The sequence below is a fragment of the Pipistrellus hanaki genome (assembly GCF_964339955.1).
Source record: "Pipistrellus hanaki genome assembly, chromosome: 8".
NCBI classification, from domain to species: Eukaryota; Metazoa; Chordata; class Mammalia; order Chiroptera; family Vespertilionidae; genus Pipistrellus; species Pipistrellus hanaki.
This window is the reverse complement of record NC_140510.1, coordinates 23,760,824-23,780,335: the sequence shown is the minus strand read 5'-3', so window position 1 is coordinate 23,780,335 and position 19,512 is coordinate 23,760,824. Positions and strand designations below refer to the sequence as shown.

General features: G+C 35.6%; 1 protein-coding gene across 1 annotated transcript in view; it reads right to left on the bottom strand.

The window, feature by feature from the left end:
* The window catches only part of ARHGAP15 (Rho GTPase activating protein 15), a 609,260-nt gene that overhangs the window by 528,961 nt on the left and 60,787 nt on the right, over positions 1-19,512 (bottom strand). The window contains exon 3 of the mRNA XM_084891908.1: positions 6,806-6,874. Within this exon, the coding sequence (XP_084748034.1) occupies positions 6,806-6,874 (69 nt within the window). The remainder of the gene's footprint in view (positions 1-6,805; positions 6,875-19,512) is intronic.

Genomic DNA, 19,512 nt, shown 5'->3' with positions numbered 1-19,512 from the left:
GCATACCCCAAAACTAGCACAGGAATGGCCTCAATAAATATCAGAATTTATAAACACACTCCTACTTGAGACAAGAAATGGTGCATGAAACAACGGAGATGATTTCTATTAGTTATTAAATTATATAATTATTATTAACATATGATCAGCTTAAGGATTTGAGCATGTTATTTCAGAAAACCTAATTTTATCTTGCCAAAGTAGAATTCTGAAAGACAAAAGCGCTTGTGGATTATTTTTCCTTCGGTTTAGTCAATAGAATCATTCCCTCAAAGTGGCTGTCTTTTGTTTTAAAATAGGAAAACACTGTGTGCTCACAACGCCTTTCATCCTCAAAGTCCTTACAAGTATTAATTAATCTACAAAATGATATCTGGCTCCAAAAGGTAGAATCTGTGACTTAAGGTTTATCTACAAAAACCTGCTTTGCCCCCAAGGCATGGCAACTTCCAGAGCTCTGTCCTCCAAATCCTCCTAGCTCAGGAGGGAGCAGATGATTCTCTGAAACCTGCCACAGGCTTTTGACTCCTGCAGGGTTATCCATAGATGTGACTTATACTCTTGATAAAAAAAATAAGATGATAAGGATTTAACATGTTCTAAACACGGTGATTTTTCTCGAACATATCTTTACAGGGGGGGAAGGAAAGTGCTGTGAAAATAATTAGATCTCATGAACAGTTATAATATAAAGTATATCAGGCAATAAAAACATATTGGTGTAGTTGATGCTTCATGTTTAAAATTGTTAATGCATTACAGCGCCTGCTAAGCATCCACACAGATTCTCAGAAAAGAATGTAGGGCTCTTGCATTGGTGGCACATGGATTTGAATAGCAGGCAGCAGAAATGATGTCACCTCTCAGTGAACAGGGTAGTTTCCACCATGAGATTCTAATTAAGAATTTATTCTTTTGTCAATATTTGAAAGAAACACATTATGCTTCTGTTTACCCACGTTGATCACAATCTACTTTATTAAAGAAAACATTCGGAGGTAAAGCATGGTCACCAAAGGATGATAGCATCTTTTAGAGAATCCATGATGGCAGATGCCACTTTTGTAAAATAAATCATTTTCTTCCAAAGGGGATGGATATAATGGGATGATTGTGCCAATTATGCTTAAAGCTAACGCCTCTCATGATCCCTGGAAAATGTTCAGCAATGTTCTCAATATAGGAGATGAAAAGATTTATATAGCACCAAATGTTGGACATAAATAATCTCAAAAATCTACATCATAAAAACAATGAGTAGTAACACCAACTTAAAAATTTTATTATTTTATAAACTGTTTTAATGTATAGTATCTCATCTGTGGTAGCTCATTCCGGTGGTTACTGCCAAGGCAAACTACTGCCAAAACCCATGCATGACTTCCGAAGCAACACTGAGGCATGAGGGAAAGCAGAATTGTAGGGCTAGAAGTAAGGAAGATGCCAGGTTTGTGGAAAAATATGTAGTTCTAGGTCAAATATACATATACATGTATAAGTTAGATTAGTCAGATATAAGATGACTTCATAGATTCTGGGACAATTCAAGCCTTGGTTTAAATTGTAGTAGCTAAAAAGTAATCAGAATTTGCTGTTTGAGGGGAATTGGTGGCTATTTTGGCATTGCCCATCATGATGGAATAATTCATAAATAAGAGTTGTGGGGTAGGTGTGAGGTGGAAATGGTCATATATGGTGGAAATGATATCTTAGTTGATATCTGAGTAATTAATTATAAAAATAAGACACTGTTACATGTTAATTACATTGAAAAAGTGGCTTTCACTATAAAAAGCATTCATATATTCAATAATATCTGAAATCGACAATATTTAATAATCCTTTAATATCTTAATATTAAATAAATTGACAAGCAAGTCTTTTTTAAACAAAAACCAGTGCTGAAAGCAACGTAAGGTGAAGTATTATATAAGAAAGAAAATAGAAGTCATGACCCCTAACTTCAAAGCATTTATAGTCTAGCCATGGAACAAGCCTATTACCCATGAAATAAAAGTGGACAAAAAAAGAGCACTGGGATGAAGAAATGATAATTGTTACAGAAAATTTAAGCTGCTTTGGAGTAAGAGCCATGTCTCAATCATGTTACTATTGCTGGCCTGAGGGTATGTATTTGGGAGTAGATAATAAATAAGGTAAATCAGAGACCATGAGAGAGGTCTATAGGCTTAGTGTTATAGAAAATAGGAAGCTACTGAATGTTTTGACAAGAAGAATGAAATAATAAAGGTACTGTTTAAAGAAGGTTGGTGTGGGAGGGCCATGATCTTGTGTAACACTGAGTACAGGGGACAGTAGAGGGATTGAGATCAGAGGCAATGGGAGGTCTGGGCAAGGGTTTGCTTGTACACATTAAGAAAAATGTGGACACCACATCCATTGTGAAGAAACTGCTTCAGAAAATGCTGAAGCGTCATAGAGAACATAAAGGAGCCAAAGAAAATGTGTTCTAAGCCTAGATAAATGTTTACTACTCATGCAGATGAGCTCAGTGCAAAGGGGAATCAGCTTCAGAGATTTTATTTCTGAGATGACACAGAGACATTCCAGAACAAATGATTAATTAGGACTTCAAGATATAAGATGAGATAATGAAGAGAATGTATACAAGAATAGACCTGTGTATTATATAGGCCTGGAAGTAAAAACCAAAGCCATTAACTATCTCATTTGTGTACTCATTTAACATATGTTTACTGAGTTCTTTCCATGTTATAGCAATTGTTATAATAATGGAAACAGAGTTATGAATATTGGAGACAGTACCCTTGCTTTCACAGAATATTCTGATGAAATAACAAACAAATAAAAATATAGCATGCTACATGTTTATAGGTTCTATGGGGAACATTAAATTAGGGTCAGATAAAAGAGTTGTGAATGGAAATGGTGGGGAGGGATTGTTTGCTTATTTTTAAGAGAGATTAGGAAGACTTATCTTAAAAAGTGGAATTTACCATTTGCAAAAGCATGGATGGACCTGGAGAGCATTTTATGCTAAGCAAAATAAGCCAGTCAGAAAAAGATAAATATCACATGATCTCACTCAGTTGTGGATTATAATGAACAACATAAACTGATGAACAAAAATAGAGCCAGAGACATAGAAGCATCTAACAGACCATTCAACCTAAGAGGAAAGGCAGGGGAGGGAGGTAAGAGATCAACCAAAAGACTTATATGCATGCATATGAGCATAACCAATGGACACAGACAGTAGGGAGGTGAGGGCATGTGATGGTGGGGGTGGCCAGGGAGAGGTCAATGTGGGGAAAGAAGACTTATATAATACTTTAAAAAATAGAGAACTTAAATAAATTAATTAAAGGTAATATTTGAACAGATACAAAGCAAATTAAGTAATAAGCCTTACAAATTTCTAGGCATCAAATGAATTATTTTGTACCAGGCAAAGGATAAAACAGTTTTAATGGCCCTATGGAAGAAGTAAGGTGGCCAGAATGACCTGGGGGAAAGAAGAAAATGAGGCCAACCGGCTAGCTGGGACCAGTAGGATCCAATGAGCCAGTAATTGTTGTTCAGCTTTTACCCTAGGCGTTTTGGAAAGCCAGAGAGGAATTTGAGACAAGAAGTGACATAATGTAACTTATATATTAATAAGGTCACTTTGGCTGTTGTGTTGAAAATAAAAAGTAGAGAGCAAGGATTAATGTGGATACATCAGTTGTGAGGTTATTATAATATACCATGTGTGAGATGATAGCATAAAAGTTATGAGAAGTGAACTGATTCTGGACTGATTTTAAAGATAGAGCTAACAGGTTATTTGAAATTTAAGTTTATCTTGTAAGAGTAACAAAGATGTCAAAGATGACTTTATGAATTTTGACTGAAGCACCTGGAAAAATAATATTAGCACATTATAAAATGGAGAAAATTAGGTGTAGGAGAAAATCAGAATCAGTTTAGGATATGTTCAATTTGAGATGTATGTTAGACATATAAGTGAAAATGTCACAATATACAGTACCGGAAAGCAATTTACTAGCCAAGTGAAGGATATATTGCCTCCAAAAAAGAGAGTTATCAATTGGGTTTAAATATTCAGGTAGGAGAAAACTTAAAATGTTAGGGATGAATTTAAGCAATATGACAGTAACTAATGACCTTGATAGCGGGTGAGTGGTTGGGATAAAAGCCTAAATGGAGTTGGTTCAAGAGATAAAGAGAGGGGATAAATTAACAAGTGTAAAGGTAGACAATTCTTGAGAGGAACTTTTATTCTAAACAAGAGAATAGTAATGGAGACATTAGCTAGAGCACATGTGTCAAACACAAGGCCCGCGGGCCAAATCCAGCCCGCCAGGCCTTGCAATGTGGCCCGCACCGCGCTGTCATCACTGCACTCCGCTGTCAGTTTATGACATTGTCAGTTTATGACTGTTCAGTAAACCATTCGGCCCACGATTTAGGCTGGATTTTAGATTTTAGCCCCTTCTCTCATTGAGTTCGACACCCCTAAGCTAGAGTGAAGTCGAGAGATCTAGAACATGCAAAGCAAAAGAAAATAAGATGACTAAAACATGAAAATAGATATTTTTAGTGTTAAAAATGGGAAATTCCAAAGTTAACAGTAATGGAATAGCAGGAGATAAATAGAAATAAAATCATCACTGTGGAGTAACCTATGAGCCAATGGATTGGTAACATGTTGACCAATGTGAAATACAGCAAGAAGTATGAGCACAAAGAAAAAGGGCATTGTATTTATCAAAAAATGAGGCAGAAAAAGCATCAGAATATATCAGAAATGTTAGACATATATTTTTAAATATCTCTATTTCATTCATTTATTGTTTTTAATGTTTCATGCACTTTTCTAGACATCCTATCTAATAAAAGAGAAACATGCAAATTGACCATACCTCCACTATGCCCACCAGCCAATCAGAGAGAGTATGCAAATTAACCCCAACAAAGATGGTGGCAACCATGGAGCTGGGAGCTTGGGTCACCAGGGGCATGGCAAGCCTACAAACAGCCATCAGCCCCTCACCCAGGCTGGCAAGTCATCCTAATGGGAACCCCTACCCTGAAGGGGGTGTGGCCAGCCTGAAAACAGCCCTCAGACTCTCATCCAGCCTGGCCAGGCACCCCAGTGGGGACCCCCACTCTGAAGAGGGTGTGGCCAACCTAAAAACATTCCTCAGCCCCTCACCAGGCTGGCCACACCCCCATGGGGTGAGTGTCTCTACTAGGGGGCTTGACCCTGCTAACAGCCATCAGCCCTTCATCCAGACTGGCCAGTGGGACCCCCCACCCTGAAGAAGCTGTGGCCAGCCTGAAAACAACCATCAGCCCCTCACCCAGGCTGGCCAGGCACATCAGTAGGAACCCTCACCCTGAAGAGGGTGTGGCCCACTTGAAAACAGCCCTCAGCCCCTCAACCTGGCTGGCCAGGCATCCCAGCAGGTACCCCCAATCCTGATCTGGGACACCCTTCAGGGCAAATCAGTCAGCTCCCACCCGTGTACCAGGCCTCTATCTATACTAATAAAAGGGTAATATACTAATTAGACTGGAAGACCTTCTAGGAGACCTTTTGGATGTTTTTCTGAACAAAACGTGGTGGCAGGGCTGAAGTAGAGGTGGTTAGAGGCCAAGAGGAGATGGCAGTTGTGGGTGATCAGGCTGGAAGAGGCAGGACCATTGTGGGTAAGCAGACCAGCAGGGGGGCCAGTTGGGGGCAAGCAGGCCATCAGTGGGGGTAAGTTGGAGGTGATAAGGATAGGAGGGGGGCAGATTGGAGTGAGCAGGCCAGCAGGGGGGCAGTTGGGGGCAAGCAGGCCAGTGGGGCGGGAAGGTGGGGGCAAACAGACCTGTAGGGGGGGCAATTGGGGGTGAGCAGGATGGCAGGTGAGGCAGTTGAGGACGAGCACACTGGCACAGGTGGCAGTTGAGGGTGATCAGGCTGGCAGGGGTGGGGGCATTTGGGGGTGAGCAGGCCAGCAAGCAGAGTAGTTAGGGGCAATCAGGCAGGCAGGCAGGTGAGCGGTTGGGAGCCAGCAGTCCCAGATTGCGAGAGGGATGTCCAACTGCTGGTTTAGGCCCAATCCATGTAAACTGGCAGTAGGATATCCTTCAAGGGGTCCCAGATTGGAGAGGATGCAGTCCGGGCTGAGGAACACCCCCCCACACACCCCCATGCATGAATTTTCTGTACCAGACCACTAGTTTGGACAATAAATAAAAGTAAAAAACAAAAACCTACTCTGGTACACATAGAATCTAATAGTAAGAGATGAATTTTTCTTTAAAAATTTTTTAAAATATGCCAGAGGCCCCCAATATCGTTGATTCCTATAATTCACAGCCTTGTGTAATTCTTTCACCTTAAGTGTAGACTCCATTTAATAAGTTGCTTATGACCAAAAGAATGTGGCAAATTTGATGGGATTTAATTTCCACCATTAGATCACAAAAGATTTTAACTTCCATCTTGTTAGTAGACTCTCTTGCCTGCTCAGCTAGCTGTGTGCTTTGAAAAAGCACATGTGACAGGTAACTGAGAGTGTCTCTGACCAACGGCCCTGGAGGAACTGAACCTGCCAATAAAACCATGTACCTGAGTCAAGACCCCAATTATGGCTCAAACTCTGATTGTAAGCTGTTGAGATATACTGTGTTGGGGGACTCTGCTAGGTTCTTGACTTACTAAAACATGAGGTAATAACGAGTGCTGTTTTAAGTTGCTGAGAATTAGGGTAATTCACTTTGCAGCAGTAGCTAAAGAATACAGTCTTCGAGTGAAGGGATTACTTACCAATTGTTCCAATGGAGGAATAATATCTTTCAAGACATGCTGTGAATGATTCCTTCTGTGTCGGGGTATCTGCAAAAGTATTGACATTTGATGCTATTATTATCTTTTTTTCTTTTAAAAAGCTACAAATTATTTCAAAGAATATAAATTATTGGGTGTACGTGAAAACAACCATATTCAGATTCATTCAAGATGAATAAATTAAATATAAAATAGGAAGTAAATCTTTTGAGACTAATTTGAATAAATGTAATCAAAGATGGTTGGCTGTAATATCTCTTATTTCACATTATTTTTCTACCATGTAACTTCCTACAAGTTGTGGGGTTTATGTTCTTCATTTTGAACCTAAGAAGACCTCTATGTCTTGAGGTTTAGGAGATAAAATAATGATATTTATTAATGTTAAAATATTTGTCCATAGTTATTTAAGTATATGAAATATGGAGAAAAAAAAACCCCACAAACATAATAAGTGCATGACTGAAGTTTGGTAAACAAATTTTAATGAGAAGAAATTGAAACCAGAAATAACCAGTTATTTAGCACACACATTTTACCCTTGAAGGAAACCATTAGTTCCATGGTATAAACAAAATTCAAAGTGATAAATGATATGATAATATTGTCTGCTATCATTTATTGAGTACTTATTATTTGCCAGACACTATTCTAATTGTTTTGCATTAATTAATATATATAATTCTCATACAAACCTTAAGAGGTCATTTATGTTACCCTCTTTTCATAATTGTTAGAAACACAGACACATGGTTTTAAGTAACTCTAAAAAATAAAAAATAAAAAACAATAACACAGCTAGTGATAAATCTGGGTAATATTTTAACACAAATCTAAGGCCTAAATAGGGTGCAATATTTGATTGCAATTTATTATTTCCCCAATAATATCAATGTATATGTATAAAGACAGGCATTAAATGCTTAAGGAACTACAAAGTTGAAATCCCTGTGTGCTGGGATGTGAAAGAGGAATTTAAAGAGTGTCAAACTTATAAATTTGTACATAGTTACACAGGAAGCTAGAAATCAGGTTTCAAATCTGTTATAAATCATCTTAATATTCCTTTAGGGGAAGTAAAATTGCTGATAATTCCTAAATCAATAAGCTAGCCAATCGATCATGTTCAACTAGGTTATGAAGATGGGGGGTGGAGCATGGGAGAAATTTCATCACCTGTCGTTTGCTTTACTGCTCTTCTCAGTTAAGCATTGGGCACAGAAATATGTTATTATCTCAAATCAGATTATGCTGACTGAGACTTATGATTTAGGAAATTTTTGATCCAAATTGTTCAGTTGTCTTGCATAGATATCAGGAAAATTAGGACGTTTTAAGAGAGCTGTCTGTACATGATGATATACTTAATTGAATATAAAGAAACTTGAGGTCAACCAAGTTTTGATTGAAGTCTGAATCGAAGAATATATGTATACGTATGAAAATATTATAGAATTTATATAATTATTTAGAAATAATTTATTACTGCTATATGGTAATTTTGCAAATTATTATGTGGCACATTCTTGAGAAACATTCCCACTTAAGACATTAGGTGTCCTTATAGATCATTCAATTTAGCCAGTCAATACTTCATATATGGTACACTCATTTGCTTGTCATTTTTAATAGTAGGTGTTCAAATGTACTTCCTTTGTTAAAATTATAAAACATCTCTATTGCTAGTATTACAAAGAGAGTACTTTCTTTTGGACGGTCCTAAGTTTTTCTCCAGAATTTCATAACTTCTAAATGTATTTGATATAAAAAAAAAAAAACACCTATATTTTGTTCTGCAAATTTCTTCTGGGTAAGTTAAAGAATGCGGGCAGAAGCACAATCCATTTTGTGATCTTAGGTGCTTTTCACTTTTGTAGGAATCGTTAATTCCTGAATTTGGAAAACTTGAATAACAGTAATAATATTAGTAGTAGCTTGATATAACTTTATTTAAATACATTATTTTCTCCTTGAATTCCAGAAGCATTTCTTCTGAGGAAGCCTGACAATATGGTTTTTGTTTTTTGTTTACAAATGTTTGAAATAGTATACAGATCCTTCCTCTAAACATAAGTAGACATGTACTTATATCTACCACATATTTGTGTTCAAAGCCTATTTTTTTTTCCTAATTCTTATACTCAAATTATAAAATGTTGGTTTCAACATCATTTCCAAGTTCCTATTTGAGAGTTTCCAGTTCTTTAGCAAAAATAAGCCTTAATAATTTAAATTTTCTCTCTTTAGAGGTAACATGGTTATGTCTTAAACTGCTTTTCTGTAACAGTGTTCTGCCTCTTAAGTAATTGAATTTCCATAATAAGTACTTGAGGGGATGACAACCCTTCCTTTTCAGGTGAAAAAAAATGTCAGACCTCATCTTCTTTTTCTTTTTAATGATGCTATCTTCCTACTGATTTATTGAGTCCAATAAATAGAAATGATTTGTAAGCTATCATGGGGGGGGGGATTAAATACAAAGGACTTATAATTTGGCTTTTTAAAATGTATATATTTTACTTATTTTCTAAAATATATTTTTTATTGATATCAGAGAGGAAGGAAGAGGGAGAAAGAGAAACATCAATAATGAGAGAGAATCATCACTGGGCTGTCTCCTGCTCAGGCCTCCCTGGGGATTGAGCACACAACCAGGGCGAGTGCCCTTGACAGGAATCAAACCCAGGACACTTCAGTCCATAAGCCAACACTATCCACTGAGCCAACTCTGCTAGGGCTGATTTGGCTTTTTGAACCCAATATTAGATTAACATATCACTGCAACACTTTTAGATCAAATCTATGAGCTTTTCCTACTTTATTATCACCCACCACTCTTCCTCCTTCTATTTCCCTGCTCATTCCCAAGTACTTTAGCTTTGTAATTGTGCAAAGCAAAGCAGGAAAATGGAGTACTCAGAGTGTTCAATGCATATTTTCCTTTAAGTTCCTTTTTGCTCTTATTATAATATGCATGATAATTACGTTTTTTCAAATATCTTTTCTTTCAAAAAAATTAAAAAGTCACTTTTTCAAAGTATCTTCAGTTTTTTCTTCCATTCCTTTTTCATTTTTATCTATTTAAAGGAAATGAAACTGATGGGTAGAAATAGTACTTATATATTAAAAACTGTAAAAATAACATAATTTGGGCATTTGATTTTTCTGGTGTAGGAGGGTCTACTGTGAAAATTATATATAAACATGAAACATTCCACATAGCTCTGTTTAAATAGATTACCATTTTTTATGAAAGTTTGTATCTTGTGGCTTAGAATTGAAATAAAATCACTTGAATAAAAGCATTAGTTTGTTCCAACATTTTCATAGACACATACATTTTCTGAGGCTTACTTCCCATTACCAACCTCCCTGGATACTTCGATAAAAAACAGACATAAATTTGTAGCTAAGTTTAGTTTTTATCTTTATGGTTCTCAAATTTTCTGCCTCTCTCTCTCTCTCTCTCTCTCTCTCTCTCTCTCTCTTATTGTATCCCAATTCTATTGTTCAAATCTTCATTTGCTTTGCAAAATTATATTTCTTAAAGCTATCACAATCAAAAATTAAGAGAGGTCAGTGAAGTTTTTGTTTGTTTGTTTTATGTGGAAACATGGCCAAAAATTTTTATATTCATAACAATTTAGTTGTTTAGAAATAATAATCATAAACCTTAAGTGCTGGCTATATTTTAAAAATTGTGTTTATGTGGGAGGTAACTGCTATTGAGAGAAACAAATTAAGATATGAGGACATTATCTTATGTTTTTCATCTCTGTCTTATATGTTTGTGGACACTGTAAAGTCATCCATGTCTCACAATTACTCTACCACTAACTAAATGTATCTTTCATAGTCCTAATGGAGATAAAGATATAAATCATAAAAATCCAAATTCTTCTGTTTTATTCCATATTAATGTACCACACATATAATGTTTAAGATTTATATTCTACTCCTTCCTCTGCCCACAATATCATCCAATTGACATAGTTGGCATCCAATGCAAATACCCCTCTTTTTTATTTTTTGGCTTTTCCATAAACCTCTTTCAGTTGTATGTTGTCAATCAGAAATCTGATACTCTCTTTTAGCTCTTTTATCCCCTGCAGAAAATGAAAGGAAAATATCTGGAATCCTCCTGGGGGACATATTAAAGTTTATTAACTTTTTTTTTTTTGAATACTCTTTGGTCAGTGTCTGAGTCACCTGTAGTGTTCACCAGCCTTTCAATCCTTAGGAAATCTAGTTGACTTATATTCAGCTTTAACCACATTTTCTCATCTTTCAAATAGACAAAGGGAAAACACTTACTGGAATTATTTTAACTCCTTGATAATTTTCCCTTGCTTTATTTAGTCCCAACCACTGTGGTCTTCTAAGAAGAAAATTAAACTGCCACATAACTTCCTCTTTAAAGAAAAAATAATTGTGTACTATGCATACTTCCTTATTTATTGCTAAATACTATTTCCTTTAGTTCTCCCCATCCCCCACTGTTTCTCCCATGTTTTTTGTAGAATATTTCTTTCTAAGACAGTCTTCTCAGACTAAAAGTGTTATTTATATGGAATTTATATGAAGTACATTTATGTATTGTCTTAATTTTTTAATTTATTTTCTTCTTTCTCTGTATGTTAATTTATATTTAGTTATATATTTATAAACTGATATAACAATAAGCTCAAGGCCAACATAGACCCATAAACATTTTATTCTACTTATTATGTTATTCATGGTATTATAACTAAGATAGCATGTAATTTGTTAGATCTATAGCAAAAGTTACTAAAATTATCAGTTGAAATAGTATATTCATCTCTTTTAAACTTTACAACAGAGATATTTCCTCTGTTGATATTACAAAAAAAAAAAATAGTTTAGAGACTAGATAGTAAAAAAATAACACTCGTGCCAAATTGACATTTCCTCCACAACTGAAAGTCATATGTTATTTTTTAAATGAAAGATTTAAGACAATTATTTTTACAATTATTTATTATACAAAAAGCACAAGCACCAAAGAACAAAACAAAATATAAAATAAATAATTATTGAAGGTTTACATTATTAAAATGGTCTGCCTATTTTTAACCAAATGAAACAAGTCATTGTCAATTCATCATTTGGCTATTTTGGCAGAACTCTGTATCTAATTTCATGAAGTTCAACTATCTGGAAAGTCTCAATAAATTGGAATCAGGCTTTATTTTTCAGTCTCAAATATAAAATCTCTTCCATTTCCCAGAAGAGCTTAAGTTGAAATTTCAAGTTTCCTTGTTATATTTTCAGGTGTATGTTCAATTGCTAAAGAAAATTTTCTCTTCTTTGGAAAGCTATAATCCATTATACAACAACTTGCTCCATAATATGTAAAGTTTGATAAAGATATTTATTCACAATCAGGTTTCTATAGTCTTTTGATACCTTTCCTCATACATCGTTACTTATCAATGCAAAGATGGAGATGTACTATTTGATTCATTGAAAATGCTCTGTCTGTGTGGAAAGGTCAATTTCAAAAGCATTGTGAGAGGCACTGCTTTTAATAACTATGGCATTTTTTCAAGAATTAACAGACTTTTGGTCAAATATTTAAAACATACATGGAAATGCTCTCAGCATCTTTAGTGAATATCTAATAATTGTATCATTTCAGCTTCCTTTCTCTGTTATCCTTTGAGGTTTTCACAGACCCCCAAACTCACCTTCTGCTGCCGAAAAAGCAGATTTAGTTCTGAAGGTTAATCCAACTCAGCAGGATTGAAGGATGGCACTTTTCCTTGGTCGTAAGTGCTAGTATGTTGGCTCAGGCCAGACAGCTGTTAGGACATTTTCCTCTGGGAATCGTGCCCTCAACACCCACCGTTGATGCACATACATGGTCTACTGGCTGCCGACTTCTATGCCCATCTGCTCAGATGGCATGATGCCCACTCACAAGTTGGCTGGATCCTTGCCCTTAGTGTGTAGATGCCAGGCAATGATGGGTTTAGATGGGCAGCCTGCATAATACTACAAGTGACAATTTTCTCTCTCTTTCTCTCTCTCTCTTGTTCTCTTTCTCGCTCCAATATCTGTCCTCTCTCTGTGCTTTCTCTAAAAGAGAAAATTGTATTTCTCCACCTTTGGTTATACCTGTGGACACATGTGTCCTCATACAGGCAAATACACAAATGTACCCAGCCTGCTATCAACAGTGAGATGAAAGGGATGAATCCACAGAGCTCCAAATGACAAGTTCTAACACCAAAATGGGTTGGATTGTGAAAATCCCCACCACCTGGAGTCTGTCAGGAGAAATTTAGCATGGGTGTAAGTACAGCAGACCTCTCACAGATAGCGATGACACCAGGAAACAGCTTAAGTTACAGCACTTTTTGTCTGCTGCAGCTCAGCACAAATCACTTGCCTTGCATTGAAAAGGCACAAGCAGCAGCAATAGAAATAAATTAGGCCAAAAGAACCAGCGTAATGGGAAGACGATTTATATGCTCAATAGGGGCAAGGGTGCAAGCTATAATATTTAGATCTCAGAAATAACCCCGAGTGGAGGTCCTAATAGAAAGAAAAAGCAACAGAAATAGCCTCTCTCATTCCACTCTACAGCGAACCCATGAAGAGGGATAGGTTGGCATAGGAGGTTGTGACTTTAATGATCCAAAGCATATGAATGCTTGTTAGCAGACAGCAGACAGACATAAGTAAGAACAACAGTAATGGCTGTATCTGCAGCCTGGCCTATGGAACTCAAACCAATCAGACAGCATTGGAGAGAGTGCCAGGAGGTATGTTAAAACCATGCTTTCCTTGTGTGTTTATTCAAGGGTGATTGAATTCAGGGTGGTGTCAGTCTGCCTTGGAGAATGGTTATCCAATGTGTAGGCATGATCTTTCTCCCTGAATATGCTCTGTTGAGTCAGTTAGTTATGTGTGACTACTCGCTCTGTCCTAGTCTTTATACAGTGCCAAAATCCTGCAGTCCAAGTTCCAAAGGAACAGGGCCTGAAAACTTTTGGCTCCAGAATCAAATTAGGATTCTCTGCTTCCCTAGCCAGAAACGCATAAATACCCAATGGCCAAAACCAAAGAATTTGACATTGTGGAATGAATAGAGCTGTCATATACCACTAAAGTGTGGAAATATCTACTGTTTGAAGTTAGGACTAGTTCAACATCTTCAGTAATCAGAACAGACTTCATGGGTTATTCTGGCTTTTGATTGGAAATGTTTCTGGCAAACTGCTGGTTCCAGATATCAGAAATATAAGAACGTACGGTTTATAAGAGAAATCTGCCGTCTTTTTCCTATCAAAAAAATTTCTCTAAGGCAGCACTTTTTCATAAAAGACAGATTCCTCACCCTGTTTTCCTAATTGACCTTCAAGTTAGCACCACCTGCATAGATATACACTTAAAAGAGAACTAGTCAAAGAAGAGGTTAGTTGGTATAGTATGAACAAATGCTTATGTAAAACTATATTTGGGATTCCTGGGGAGTTTTTCACCCATTTTTTATGAATATAGAAAAGGAATTGGTATAATCACCCAAAACTCCTCAATCTAATTCTATACTATAACATTTAGAGTTCTCAGGGGAAAAAAAATAATTTTCTTCATGACTTCCATACCTTCAAGCTATAACAGCAAAAGCCACATGCAACTAACTTAAGGTAAATGAAGAAAAGCAGATGTTCTGTCTTGAGGTTAAGGGCCATTTTTACTAATCTTAAAATCCAAAGAATTTAGCATAGTATAGGACACATATTATAGGATGGGTCATTTCAAACTTCATATAGCATCTCTTTATACATGTGACCTATTATTTCATTGAACTCACCAAGACCTTCAGTAGCCCATAATGTCTTGCTCTAAGATATCTTGTTAGAAATGTATCCATCATTTTTTATAAAACATGGACCAAGTCAGCATTCTTTTTCAAATGAACTTTCCTAATATCCCACAGAATGTATGTCTGCTGTCCTTACAGAAATAAGGTTAAATTTTCAAAATGATTTTCTCTCACTCTCCCCTCCCCATCAGTCAACCACTAAAATAACTGATACTAGCTAGATAATAGTTCCATGATCTATGTATTATAGTATATAAGATGTTTTGGGTTTATGTTCTTCTAGATAGAAAAATAAATAAAACACATGTATAGATATATGTAGGTAGGTATATAAATATAGATATAGATGTAGTTCTGCTTTATAATGGTATTATACAATTACATAGTTTGTTATTTTTGAATAGTTTTATGTTCTGTTATGACTTAACCTTTGCACAAATTATATAACCTCTTGTTGTTTCTATGTCCTCAACTGTAAACTATGGATTATATTATAAATAATGAAATTAGTAACTATACAGCTTCATCCACATAGTAAATAAATTCTCAGTATTATAATCTCCTCTATACTAATCTTCTATTTGCCCTATTACTAAATGAGTAAATATATTCTAGTAAAAGGATAATTGACACTAAGATAATATGCTTATAAAATATTCCTTCATGCCCCTAGAAACTCCTTTAAAATGATGTCTTATTTTACATTAAGGAACTATAATCATTTCCTTCTAGGATACTTTGAAACATTTTACTAGAAAAACTTTTAAACACTCAAGGATATAAAGTTATATTGGGCATGAACACCAGGAAGTGGAAATCTTGGATTCATCTTAGATTTGGCCCCCATCTGGCCCTTAATCATGTTCCTCCCACAAGTAAAAAGTCACCCCCTCCCAAGATATCAAAGAGTATCTCATATAATTACAGCAATTCAAAGAAAGTCTCATCCTTTAAACCTAAATCCCATTATCTCACCAGCTCAGAGAACTAAATATAATTTTGAAAGAAGGTGAGCTTGCCTGAGATCAACTATTAAATAGCAGATACAGGACTCAAACACAGATAATTTGGTGCTATAGCCAGTTGTTTTAACACATACTGTGCAGTATCCTTGCTATGAAGTAGTTATGATAATTGAACTCATTGCATAGATGATAAATCTAAGGCAAATAAGGTACATAGGAAAAGATCACAAAGTTAGTAAGGATCAGAGGCAGTTTGGTTTATCCAGATTAATCTGATTGAAAACCCAGGCATTCTGACAATAAAGCTTTTAAATGTGGAACTTACTGCTTCTCATAGTGGATATTCAACAAATGCTTGTTACCTGACCATGATATCACACAATTTTCAGGTCAAAACATGGAATAATGTTTATCACACCTTTACTCAATTTTATACTGAAGTGCTTACTTTCTATTTTTATCATATCTCAGATAAAGAATCTTTATAATCATTATTTTATCTAAGATAAAAATAATGATAGCAATGTTTGGAAATCAGACAAATGAAGAGACTAACAGGATGTATAATTTGCCACTCTATTTACTCAAAAATAGTGCTATATATTTTTATTTGGTGAATCCAGATGCTGGAAAATAGCTATCTGTTCTGGATATTATACAAGTTGAGGAAAAGATGCCAGGGTGTCTAGTTGAAAGTTGAGGATTGACCATACCTTAAGCTCCTCTTCCTACCAAAATCAGAATAAAAGAATTAAAAAAGTACTATATATAGAGAGAGACTAATAATGTGAGCAAAAGTGGATGATAAATCTCAAAGTATTTTTAGAGGATAAAAAGTGTATGAAAGTATTGTCATTACTTTATAAAACAAAAGAAGCTACAATCTGTTTTCAGCAATGGAAAATGGAACCTTAATAACAAAAAAAAAAAAACAAAAAAAAAAAACAAAAAAAAAAAGTTAATAAGTTCCCCCTCTTCACAGATGAAAAGCTCATCACTTGGTAGAGTCAGGTACCATAAAAGACAAGGTTAAGACTGCCTATAGCGGCATCATTCAGGAAAGCTGGACACCCAAGAACACTCATTCATCACATATTACCAGGGAACTCTCCCAGACCTATACAAGACAGATATTAAGCCAGGAAGCCTCTAGAATCTTGATTCAGGGCCATGTGGCATTGTGAATGGAAAAGAGAAGTGTAGGCCTATGAACTATGGCAGTGGTCGGCAAACTCATTAGTCAAAAGAGCAGCAAAGTGTGGCTTGCAAGCCGCATGTGGCTCATGAGCCGAGGTTTGCCGACCACTGAATTAAAGGATTAATGTATATCTACTAGGCAATGAGAACGTTAGCACACATTCTCAGCCATTCGACATGTTGGTTTTACATGTTTTACAGAGACGCTAGTCAATACATAGCACAGCAACCCAACTCCAAACACACAGAGAGTATTTCAGTGTTTCAGTGTCTTCTTTTAAAATATGAATGTGCAGGCATGGGTTACTAGGAATTAATTAATATATGATAGAATATTATAAAGTATATAACATATGTATAGTTAATTTATAATACAAAAGACATTGTATAATACGTATATAATACTATATAATTAATATCTTATGTATAATAAATTATAATTACTACTCTGATCAGAGTATGCCAGATGTTCAAGGCCAATTTGAGTATGGGGGGCCCTGTCCAGAGTATGCTGGATGTTCAAGACCAATCTTCCATACGGAGGTGCAAAAGCAAGGACACAGCAATCTTACTGTATGCACTGCGCAGGCATACCTTTCTATAACTTAAGTATTGATGTTACTCTTTGGCAAGAAGCCTCTTTTGTTTAAATTGGTATAAAGATGTGTTGCTGATCAGCCGGGGTGCAGCTGTTTTGTGGGGCTACTGTGGCTGCAATGGCTGCTGTATTGGCGGTGCTACTTTTGTCCAGCTACTTTGTAAGGCTACTTCGAAGAATGGTTTTGTATGATATCTCCTTGTAAGCAATGGCTACTTGGTCTACAATAAAGACTCTTCTATATGCCTATGATTTCTCCTGTCTTGTCTGTCTAATACCTGGCATCTGAGGACCTGTGTTCCCACACTATATTGCACATATTTATAGAGCATCAATATTTACAATGCACTGTTCTAACTGCTGAATAAAATAACTTCTGCTAAAATGAAGCTAATATAGTTGGAGAAAGTCACAAAATGAAGGAGAACTATCAAAAGAAGTAAATACAAAAACGAACCCCCAAAAGCAGAAATAAGAAACTTAAAAAATGTTACTGGTAATATTATAAAGAGATAAGACAATATATAGAACTCATAAAAAATAGGAACAATAATAAAGAGAGGCATTTTAAAATTAATAATATAAAAAATATATTTGTTAAATCAACATAAGTTTTGGAGGATAATGATAATAAATATGTTAGGATATAGTAAAAAAAAAAAGTAATGAATCAAAGAAAAGAAGAAAAAACAAAAAGATTGATAGGAGTTTGACAGATTTTCTGACATCTTGAAAAATTAGCTCTAGGTATGACAAAATATAACTAAATTAAACTATAATAAGTCAATCATTAATTACATGAAAGAAATTTGAATACAATACGATTATGATTATACTAGTGGCCCTGTGCACAAAATTCATGCATGGGAGGGGGAGGTGTCCCTAAGCACAGCCTACACACTCTCCAATATTGGACCTCTTGGGGGATGTTCAACAGGTAGTTAGACATCCCTCTCTCAATCCAGGACACTGGCTCCTAACGGCTCACCTGCCTTACTGTCTGATCACCCCTAATCACTCTGCATTCCAGCCTGCTAGCCCCCATCTGCCTCCCTCTTGCTGGCCTGATCACCCCCAACTGTCCCCCTGCCAGCCTGCTTGCCCCAAACTGCTCCCCCTGTTGGCCTGCTCACCCCCAACTGATCTCTCCTCCTGGCCTGATCATCCCTAACTGCCTCTGCCTCAGTCCTGTCACCATGGCTTTGACTGGAAGAACATCTGGAAGGTCTCTAGGAAGGTCTCCCAGTCTAATTAGCATATCACCCTTTTATTAGTATATATAATAATTTTTGGCTTAACTAGAAATATTTAGAAAATCTTAATGATGTCAAGTAGTGATTTAAATAACATGTGATGGAACTATAATGGAAAATTGAAGGAAAACAGGAAGGTATGGAGTACAAGTGCAAATATTAAATTATCATAACATCATACAGAAAGTAGATACAAATATCTAAAATATATAAATCAGGATGACTCAGTATATGATTAATACTGAAAAATATGAAGTTAATACAAAGAAAAGACAACAACAACAACAACAAAGTAAAGATGTTGAATGAGGTTCCTCTAGAAAGTGAGATTGATAGACATATGGAGAAGCCTGAGGAATGTTATTTTTAATCAAAATGACTAATGTCTTACCTATGTGAATAACTTTGATAGAAAATAAGCATTGATTAAAGATTAATGGTAACATATCAATAAAAAATAAAATGTTTATCAAATAGTCTTGAGAAAACATGAAATGGAGCAGGCAATTTTCATACCTAATTGGATAAATTCTCAACCAGGACTCTTAGCAATCGATATACAATATGAAAAATTCCCACTTACCTATCAGATCCTTGAATACGAGTTGACTACAATAAGAATTATAAGTCTGGTCAGCAGGGAATAATAGTTTTTTAAAAAATCACAATGGTAACAACTAATGGATTTAAGCACTGCATTCATTGTTAATTTTGTGTGATTTAGGGCAAGTTATTTAATCTTGTTGTGTCTCAGTATCCTCAGATACAAAATAGAGACTATAATAACTTATAGCTCATTGAGTTATGGAATGATTAAATAG